Here is a 10,417-nt window from a genome sequence, read left to right on the forward strand (position 1 = left end):
AAAATGAATAAGAAAAAAGAAACCAAATTTGGCGAATATTCAAGAAAATTCCCTCACCATTTTAACTTTAATATTTTTAGGGTTTGCCACCAGTGATACACTTAAAAAACTGAATAAAAAGGTTTTAAGCTACACTTGAAAAAACACATTCCTTCCCATTCGGTGGCCTTGTCTTTTGAATTTCACAAATGCTTGATTGAAGTTGTGAATAGGTTTTTTAAGGTACATTTTCCAGTGAGTTAATTATGCCACCAAATCTTTGGGAAGTAGAGACAAATATGTGGGATTGTGGCATGATTCTTCAGTATCTCTTGGGATACTAATTATATTCATAGTATCTCTTCAGTATCTCTTCGAACACACCACACGTAGTTGATGCTTTGATGCTTTGATTTGAGGATTTTTGTCAATATGTGATAAAAACTGATGCGGATCGAAAAGAAAATAATAAAATTATACGGTTGACAGCATGACATATTGTCCTTCTCCTCCAGTACCGCTAAATCATGATATTGATGTATAATAATGCATTGGAAAAGTTGTATAGAGAACATGGTCAGTTACACGTTCTGCTTGCGTGGTTTGGAGTATGAGACAATTGAGCTCTATTTTGCCCTCCCAACTTACAATTTGGATTTGAGTCCCCTTAAACTTTCAGTTCATGTTAATTCCCTCCTAATTGTCAATTATGTCACAAATTTCCCTTCGTTTTCATCACGTGCAACCCACGCGACTAACGTTTAGGGGCATATACATCAGTTGATGTCGCAACTAGGCATTGACCCCATTTTATGCCTTGGGAGGGATCTAGTTGAGTGCCAAAGGCTGGAGGGAAATGACCCTCAATTTGATAAAATGATTGACATAATTAATGGCGAAGAAACATTGGCACAAATTGAAAGTTTAGGGAGCTTCAAACCAAATTGAAAGTTTAGATGAAGTGGAATACGACCTCTAATTCAAAGGGCATAGTTAAATTCTTCCCTTTCAAAAATTGACTAAAACAACCCTAAAATTTTGAATCTTTATTCTATTGGCCACTCTATTGGTTTTTAATTTTGTTGTTGTTGAAAGCTTTGTTAAAAAAGTTAATAATAATAAGCACTATAAGAGTGTACAACATATAGCACTGAACCAGTCAGTACTATTCAAAACTCAAGCATAAGAGACATGAACAAATGTGTAATCTTAAAAAAGACTCGCTCTTGAATAACTTGACAAGGAAAGAGAAGAAAGAAGAGGTAAGAACAAGGAAAGAGAAGAAAGAAGAGGAAGCCTGAACACCCCTTCAATCTGCACATCAAAAAAACCTTGGCAGCACAAGAAGCTTGCAGCCTACAACAAAGCACAAAATCAGAAAAAACGAGCAAAAAGAAAAATAACGAATAAAAAAAGAAACTAAAAAGCAAAATAACAAATAAAGAAAAAAACCTAAAAGAACACAAATGAACAGTAAGGATAAGAAAACTAGCAACCCGACACAACACAAATCTCAATCAAAAAGCTAAAAAGAAAGAACACCAGAATAATGTTATGTGGATTAACAGAGATTGACAGCAAATATGAAGCTTTTTAAATAAATAAATAAAAACTGGAACCTTGTGGATATAAGGAGAGATGAAGAATGGACTCAATTGCATCAATAATGTTCATATAAGCAAAAATGGGTCCCCCAAGTGCCACTTTAAAACATAACAATTAAACTTTAAGGATGCTTTGACCATAACAATAAAAAGGTATAAACATCTAATTGTGCACCCAAATTTTTTTTAAATCTTCGGAACTCTAGCGTTAAATACACAAATTCAACTATCATCCTCAAATTTCTCTATTTAAAAAAAATATATATTTAATGACTGTCATCCATCATATCTAAAGTTAGAATCTGTTGAACAAAATAGAGATTGATGCCATTAGGACAAATTTTCCTTGGCAGTTTCTCTACTTTAAAGAAATTATTCTACAGGATGAAAAAACATGCTTTGGGCCCATAGAGGGTGAGAGGGTGAGAGGCAGACCAGTTGGTGAGAGGCAGACCAGTTGGTTATAAATTTGTCTCATGTAATAAGTGTACCTTTATGCATGGTTTAAAATAGTCATAGCCACCCAAAACAAGAAGGGAAGATTTTCCTTTCTTTTTTTGGGTTAAAGTGAGGAAGGGGAAGGTGATTTTCTCAAATGTTAGAACAGTCATTGTTTATGTGTTATGAAAGTTCGAACATGAGATTACTAATATACAAATCGAGGTTTTTTTTCACTGAATTATACTTTATTGGCAAAATGAAAAGAGAAGATTACTTTCTCTCAAATGTGAGTTTATTACATTCTCTCAAACCATTAAAATGCATGGAATATCACCAATTAATCTCAATGATTCTTATTTTTTTTAATGCGAATGATTGTACATAAAGTGGTTTTCTGCATAAACAAAACAACATATGGAGCCGAAGTTAACCTCTGGAGATTGTGTGGTTCGTTCGATCTTGTCAGACAGTTCAAAATTAGTTTTGAGCCATCACCTACCAAATACTGCCATGTCTACTTTCAGTTATATTGATCAATGAATCATTATAGGTAGAGGTTTTTCTAGTAAAAGTACTCATGGAGAACACTGGGGGATTTGTGTTGATTTCTGTATGGAGAAATTTTTCTCTTTAGGGAACTTGGATAGATAAATTTTCTTCCAGTATTGTTAGGTACATGCATTTTTGAACAGGGAAGTGATTCCACCAAATTAAAATGCAACAAAACAAACCCATGTGATGTAATATGACCATTCATGTATGTGGTTTCCATTGACCTATAATTCACTATCAGATTAGACCACCATGATCATTATGATTTAGAATAATAATGCAGCCTGGGCCCTAAGGTGGGTAGCAAAAGTTTTGGCTTCATATTAGATATTACAAAGTGCATAGCAACTTATTGTTTGCTCCTCAACTATACCTTATATTATTTTAGAGAGAGAGAGAGAGAGAGAGAGAGACATACATGGAAAATTTAACACTTCTGGCAGTAAATACTGACTTCTTCTATGAAGTAAATGTCTCTTTCACTCTGCAATGATGGGTTTTGAAGCTGGGATGAGTGCTTCTCTGATGTGTTGTTGTTGATCCTCAAGATCATCAGATACTTGCTTGGGCGGCTTAGATGGTTTCCAGTATATTGCATAGAGAATCAGCTGAGCAGTACCAAATAAAAATCCAGTCCCATTTGGAATCTGCAAATGATAGAACAATGTGTGGGACAAAATATTTATTAGAATCAATGAGTATTGCATAGGATAGGTGATGTTGGTAGGAAACTTACTCCAACAAACAAGTCTTTTGCAAGAATGGCATAGAGTGTCCAAATCCCTCCATTGAGGAAAAGGATGAATGAGAGAAGAAAAGGCATGTATTCCACACTCTTTAGTGCCACCACAGTTTTCTGTACATTAATACAAAGTTTAACATACGGATGTTAATAGATCTTAACCGGTTAGTAAGTTAATACGAAAAACAGTACTCACTTCGAGAGGAACAACACAACAGTTCATATTTGCCATGGTATGTAACAAGTCTAAGATTCTGAAAACTTATCAGTTGATGTTTCTCCTACCATGGCTGAAAGAGGGGAAGCATATGCAATCATGCTGAAGACGGAACACAAAAGTCCTGCTGCGTCGATCCGCTGATCTCCATGTAGCAGAAACTGAGTAAGCAAAATTGCTGCTGCTGGAAAGGCTACATTAAGAGCTACAACAAGCATGGCAGTCCTGGCCTAAGATCATAAACCAAACAGATCAATGCAAGAGCAACTTGAACACTAATTAATCTCAAATACTTTGTATGGAAGAAATAGATAAAACTTACCTTCATTCTTGGTGGTGCAAAAAGTAGAAATATGGTAAGAAAAACGATCTCCACAACGGCACCAAAAATATTGACTGTGGCCACCAGCACGCTATTTGGCTTAATAAGTCCATAGTAAACCCAGAAATAGGCGTTCAATAACTTGCTAACATAAGGAACACTCTCAAATTCCTCAGTTGATCTACGCCTCAGAATTCGCACGAACACATTTCTACATCAATTCCAAAAACAAAAACAAAAAATCATTGAAATCAAATCTGCACAAAAACTAACAAAACCAAGATGTTGTAAATTGCAAAATCAATGAGCTCACGCAGGAGAGACGTAGACTAATCCCGACATAATGTTACCTGAAAGTACACATGCAGATTAATACATATTTACATCAATTCATATGAACTCAAAAACAAAAAAACAGATGAGAGCTGTATTGCTAATACTTACCTAGCAACCCAAAAATGACAACGAAATTTATTGCCATGTTGAGGAAGATTGATGAAGAACTAAGCCTTAATCCTGCCAGCAATAGGAAAGAAGAAAGCTATATTTCTGGGGCAGGAATTAAGACTTCTGTTTAATCTGCCGGGCTTGAAGAGTAGCACTGGATCTGTTTTATTGACTTCTCTTCTTTGGAATCTAAAGTCGCTGCAGTTAACTTGAGCTATTGAGAGCATGATGCTGTCTGTACGTTTTAGTGATTTTGTATGCCTGATTGCTGTGCTGATGTTGCTTTATCAAATTATTAGTTGTCATTTTAACTTTTCTTTGCTACATATACATAATTAATTCACTCTGCATGGGTCGCTTTTATATCAACTCGCAGCGCACACCAATCTGTCTTAGTCTAGCTGTTTTTGACCAGACTACTTGCAAATAACATTACGTGACTGTGGTATTTATCTTCACTTGGTTGGAGGGGGTGATGAAGTTAAAGACGAAATATATATTTGTGATAGTGTATTCACCTATTATAAAAGTATCATGTAGTTATCCTATCGTTTTATCAAAATAAAAAAGACACAAAGAATTCTTAACCAAGCTTTTGTCTTTTATAACGGTTAAACAAAACAAAATGCAAATAAACAAAGGGAAAAGAAAAAGTTGCTCGGTCTTTTACTGGACTAAGACAGAATCGCTAGCATTGTGCCATTAGTTAAGGGGGTAGCTTTATTGTCTGCGATTGTCATCCAGGTGAGCTGCTGAGGCCAAACACTTAGTCGTGTGGCGCTTTACGCTTTACTTTGGTTCACTGATATGTCTGACCAATCTGGTCTTTGCATCCATAATATCGCATCGAAACAGAAACAGAGGGGGAGAGGGAGGTAATTACTTGGTAAGCATCCATCACATAATCCCAAAAGCCAAAAAAAAACAAAAAACAAAAAACAAAGTGATGTGCCCCAGGATCAATGGAAAAGCAATACCACCACCAGACTTGGATTACGATGGTTTAGAGGACAAAACAGAGGGGAGAAGGGGGTGAGAAGAGAGATGATATTACAAACATTAAGAATCTACTATGGTATCCCCAAAGTGCTTTGATTAATTATATAGCATCAATAATTCATTTCGGACACAATCTCATGTTGGAAGTTTGAATTAAATTCAAGAACCTTTGTCCCACGATGATTTAAGAGCAAAATCGACTTTGAATATTATATAAAAATATATAATATTTAATAGTCAAAAAGATGGGTCTTGGGCCTTGGGGCACTTTCAGATTTAAAATTATTTTTTGGTTTCGAATTAATAATTTTTTATTAATTCGGATTAGTTTTATTAACTGTTTTCTAACAGTTGTGAGATAAGGTTTCAGAAGTTTATTTAAATCAAATAAGCCCTCATACGTTCAAAAGAAAAAGCATTCTACAAGCATTTCATATTGTCGAGAGGAAAGCAAACAACGTTCGCCAGATTCTAAGTCCGAGTGCTAGGGCTTAGAATACATATAGTTGAATGGTAGAACTTCAAGCACCGAGAAGGGGTGAAATTACTGCTTTAGGACATTGCATCAAATCTGCAAGCCTCTATCTCAAATTCAAGTCATTTATTTATTGTTCATATAATTCTGTGTTACAGATTGTTATAAATTCTGTTTATATAATTGTTTTAATCAGTCATTGATAATTGTTTTTCCAACATCTCAAACTTAATGTCTTTTGATTAGTGGTTTGGAATGATTGTCATAATGAGCGTAAAAAATTTGTGTCCACTATGAATAAAAAAATACAATTCTCTTTTATGTTCTCTTCTATTGATAGATTCTCAAACAAAGAGATATCTTTCATCAATTACGAATTTTATTTCAGCGATTCAAACCGTTTAATTTTTAAAGCTTTATTCATAGATTATGTCTGTAAAAAATTAGACAAACTGAAAGCCATTATGACATATGGTTGTGAGCAATAAAATAGACGAACATGGTACTTCAAGAAAATACTAAAATGACAAAAAATTAAATAAATAAATAGTTTCAAATTCAAGTGATTTTCTGCAAAGATGATCTTTGAAGGGCTACTAAAAAATAGATTGTTCAGATAACTAACGGGAGTTTCACTAAAACACCCAAAATGGGGGTTGAAATTATAAAAAAACCAAAGCACTATTTAAACATATAAACACACCCAAAACCCATCATTACACACACTCAAAACCCATTTATAAACACACCCAAAAAGTTGACTTTGGGGTTAATTTTGGGTGTGTTTCTATGTTTAAATAGTGTTTGGGTTTTTTTATAAATACATGTCTAGGATTGGGTTTATTTATAAATTTGTAATAACTAAAATACAATACATAACAGACCCCTCAAGGATGTTCTCAAATAAAAATTCCTAAATTGAAGCTCTATGATAGAAAACAACATAATAACATACAAGAAAGATACTCAACAAACCACTGCTGGGGGCTTCTTGTCTTCAACTGCCTTCTTGGCTTTGGAACTTATGGGAACTCCTCCAGAGGTAAAGGCAAAGCAGTGTTACGAAATAAGACAATGGAGGAGTTGTGTAGTTTTGGGGTTCTGTTATCTCAATTTTAAGACTCATTTGGTTTTTGAGATATGTTGTGATTTTAGCGTATAATATTATATATGTGTTTTTTTATATAAACGATATACTATTTTAATTTAATATAAATTACAAAGACTGGGATTCAAATTCGAGTGCAAAGTGAAGTCTGCACATCCTCTCTAGCCAACTTGACTTTGCTCGTGTCTACAAAGATACCCGTTTTATAACGTGAGTAGATTGATAACATTACGGGTGATATGATTGTTACATTATGTGACTGGAGAGAATCTGCTATTCTATTCCTACCACGTGGCTTGTTTATATTAACCCACATGGCATGAACAATCACCTGTAAATTTTTCTCCTGAGGCTAGGGCGCATGAAGTACACGCAAAACAAGCAAAATACCAATTAAAGGCAGAGAGAGAAAAAAATTAGCAACGTCAAGTCACTCTCGTTGCCATGTCACTCTTATCTGAGTGAGCTCCACAAACTTTTAAATCAATGAGTCTCAAATCAAGAATGATGTTTCTAAATAATTTTTTAGCCTCCTCAACAATTCAATTACATTTCCACAAGAAAAAACAAAGAAAAAAACCACTCAATTAGATTTGTAGTGGTTGCTGATGGTGATATGAAGCTGAATATAAACCAACCACGTGCTCATTTTACGTATTGACTTATTTTCCAACTCATGGCCATATGATTTGATTGGTTGAGATACATTACAGCTCAAGTAATTTTTTTCCCTAAAACATCTTCATATACTTCAAAAACGTTTTTTCTAGTTCCATTGGGAGGAAAGGTACAACTCTGGAGTTTCGAACTTGGGTGCCAAGTATGAGAGAGGGAAGGGCCACAACCACTGTAGTAAACCCGCTTGACTACTTCCAGCGGCGAAGCCACCATAGGGTCAATGAGGTCATACGACTCCATGACAGCCATGGAAATAGGCTTGGAGGTCCTTAAACTCTAAACCCTTCTAATAAGGGTAAAACCTGAAAGTTTTTTGTTCTGTATTATCTCTTTTTAATTCTTCTTGTTTTGAAACGCTTGTAGAATTGTAATCTTTTATATGTTAGACAACCATTATCTATGGTTTCAAATTCAAATTCATTCCAGGCTTTGGCTAAGGCTTGCTAGCTTTTTTTGGACTTGTTCAACTTCATTTGATAAGGTTGTAGTTTGACTTTCAAATACCTACCGTGTAAATAGGGGATTGATGTAATATGTTACCTAGTGTACTCAACTTGTGCAATATAAATATCCAGCTCGATCACAATGATGGTTTGCTAATTTGATCAAAACTCTTCCCTGTGAAGTTCATTCTTTCAGTATACTTGTTCTTGACTTGGCTAGAAAAGTTCCCTCCAAGTCGTTTCTAACACTGGAAAGTAGGTTTTGTGTGTTTGATTAGTTGAAAGTGCTATCATTTAATTTTTCAATGTTATTTTTTATTTTTTTAAAGGGCTTTTTATTACAAATGGTCCTTGAGGTTGGTGAAATTATCGCCTTTCGTCCTTAATGTTTTTTTGTGACACTAATGGTCCTTAAGGTTACCTTCCACACTTTTGTGACTTTGTTTTTGTTTTTTACTTTAAAATTTTAATTAAAGGTGAAAAAGGGTAAATGAGAGGATACTGAGAAGAGAGATGATTCCTTGAAGATACATAGCTTACAGACTATTGTTGTCATTAATAATCTCCTATGTACACACTACTCAAAAAAAATAAAAATTATCGATGGGTATGGGTATTGATGCTCATAAAAGGGGTTTGTATTGGTATTTTGGTGCTCAATAAGCTATGTCACATAAACGGATATAGCGATATGGATACGCAACACGGAGACACGGAGAAAAGGCAAATCTCAAAAAACTATGACACGGAGACACGACAATTAAAATTATAATAATACTTATATATATATTTTAAAACAAATATTGATGTTCATACTCCAATTCCACAATACTATACAGTGAAATTCAAGCTTTCCAATACCTTTAAATATAGTTTATTAATTTGATATGAATTATAATTAAATTAACACATTAGTTGACCTTGAGTATGAGTTGACCCGTATCATTAGAGTGTCTTGACTATGTATGTGAAGTGTCTTGACCATAAACACACTACTACAAATATTCAAAAAGAAAACGCTGAATACACAACGGCTGGCTCTAAAACCGTTATAGTTGTTTCTTCCACAACAGTTATTACATAACCGTTGCTAAAAGGGGGTTTTAAGCGTTGTGGTTTAGGGTATTTCGTTTTCTGATTTTATTTCACAACTTTCTACAACGGTTTTCGTTTCAACCGTTGTAATTGAAGCCTTAAAAAAAACACGGAGTGAACAGTGGCTCAATATTTTTTCTTAAGCCCCGATAGTTCTCATTCTCTCTTATCTCTCTTCTATCTTTTGTATCTCACGTCTACCTCTCTCCACGGTCTTGTTCTTCCCACCTCGTCGCCTTGTCTTTGCCACAGCAATAGACAGCGAGACTCTGTCTGTTTGCAGAAGATGGGTTTCAATTTATGGTTTGGGTTTTAATCTAACCATTTGGGTGTTGGCTTGCGGTCGCTCTACCTCGATCAACAAAGGTAAAGAAAAAAAATATTTAGGGTTTCAATTTATGCTGCAGCTGTTTGCTGAAGAGGCACATTCCTCGTCGGTCGTCCTCAGAACTCTGACCCAACGACGCAGCCTCTCTTAATTTTAACAGAGACCCATTTCCATTTTCAATCCCCTTTCTCTCTGCCTGCTACTTTCTAAAAATTCTTAATTTTTCGCGTTGTTTTTCATTTAAATTTCTTAAAATTCTGCGTCTTTTCAATGAACCTCAATTCTCAGATCCATGGGAGGCCAACCCATGTTTCTATATAACCCACTTTGTCATTCTCTACCTGGGTTTCACCAATGCCCCAACACTAACAGATCCCGCCTCAGCTGAACCTAACGCTTTCTTGGCTTTGCCTCAAAATCTCAGCCGTCCCAAATTGGTGAGTAGATGAAAGCTGAAGCCACCTTCTGTATTTTGTATATGGTTACTTTTTGTGTTATGTTTTTACAAGTTGCCATTGGATTTGTTCAAACAGGTCAGAAAGGAGACACTGTTGGAACCGTCAGACCTTAGGTTCTTCCAAATCCCTAATTTTTCTTCATAATGGGTCTGTGTTATTGATTTGCGAATTTTATCCAAATACTGAAATTGATTTGATTGTGTTATTATTTTGATGAAATCAGGTTAAACAATTTAGTTATTAAAATACTATATGATTGCTTTTGATAAGGTTTTCTGTTTGGTTATTAAAAATTAGTTGGTAAATCCTGAGAATAGGCTTGGAGGATCCTGTTTTGCATGATACTGTACCTCAAGAACTTGGTTCCGTTTTGAAGCCAACAAAAGAAAAAGTGTGCACCCACCACACCCCTCTGGTTTTATGTCTTTACCCGACTCCACATTCAGAAATTCCCAAGCAGATGCTGATTTTTGCACACTCCCACTCCCTCTCAAACACTTAAGCATCCCCTAACCAGACCCTTAATTCC

General features: G+C 35.0%; 1 protein-coding gene and 1 long non-coding RNA gene across 3 annotated transcripts; one reads left to right on the forward strand and one right to left on the reverse strand.

Annotated features, from left to right (window-relative positions):
- Nucleotides 1-1,075: 1,075 nt before the first annotated feature.
- LOC103331493 (bidirectional sugar transporter SWEET17-like) lies at nt 1,076-4,583 on the reverse strand. 2 transcript variants are annotated; one of them, XR_514076.3, is made up of 7 exons: nt 4,302-4,582; nt 4,171-4,207; nt 3,858-4,068; nt 3,604-3,765; nt 3,313-3,432; nt 2,995-3,223; nt 1,076-1,335 (listed from the first exon to the last, which is right to left on the reverse strand). XR_514076.3 is itself a non-coding variant. In XM_008234115.2 (6 exons), exons 1-6 carry the CDS (start codon nt 4,336-4,338, stop codon nt 3,056-3,058), a joined length of 735 nt encoding a protein of 244 aa, XP_008232337.2. In that variant the 5' UTR covers nt 4,339-4,583; the 3' UTR covers nt 2,842-3,055. The 2 variants fall into 2 exon arrangements, 1 of the variants encoding a protein (XP_008232337.2); XM_008234115.2 differs by lacking the exon at nt 1,076-1,335 and having other exon boundaries at nt 2,842-3,223; nt 4,302-4,583.
- A 4,638-nt stretch (nt 4,584-9,221) lies between these two features.
- On the forward strand, nt 9,222-10,107 carry LOC148917150 (uncharacterized). Its single transcript, XR_016127185.1, has 2 exons — nt 9,222-9,867; nt 9,964-10,107. It is a non-coding gene; the product is annotated as an uncharacterized LOC148917150 (long non-coding RNA).
- Nucleotides 10,108-10,417: the final 310 nt, after the last annotated feature.

Source organism: Prunus mume, linkage group LG5, assembly GCF_029339155.1.
Source record: "Prunus mume cultivar Tortuosa linkage group LG5, ASM2933915v1, whole genome shotgun sequence".
Classification (NCBI taxonomy): Eukaryota; Viridiplantae; Streptophyta; class Magnoliopsida; order Rosales; family Rosaceae; genus Prunus; species Prunus mume.

Excerpts from the sequence above, each read along its gene's own strand:
- LOC103331493 (XM_008234115.2), bottom strand. The coding sequence starts at position 4,338 with ATGGCAATAAATTTCGTTGTCATTTTTGGGTTGCTAG. Across the intron at positions 4,069-4,170 it reads TTAGTCTACGTCTCTCCTGC|AAATGTGTTCGTGCGAATTC; the intron begins GTGAGCTCATTG and ends GAATTGATGTAG. Across the intron at positions 3,224-3,312 it reads CAAAAGACTTGTTTGTTGGA|ATTCCAAATGGGACTGGATT; the intron begins GTAAGTTTCCTA and ends TATCATTTGCAG.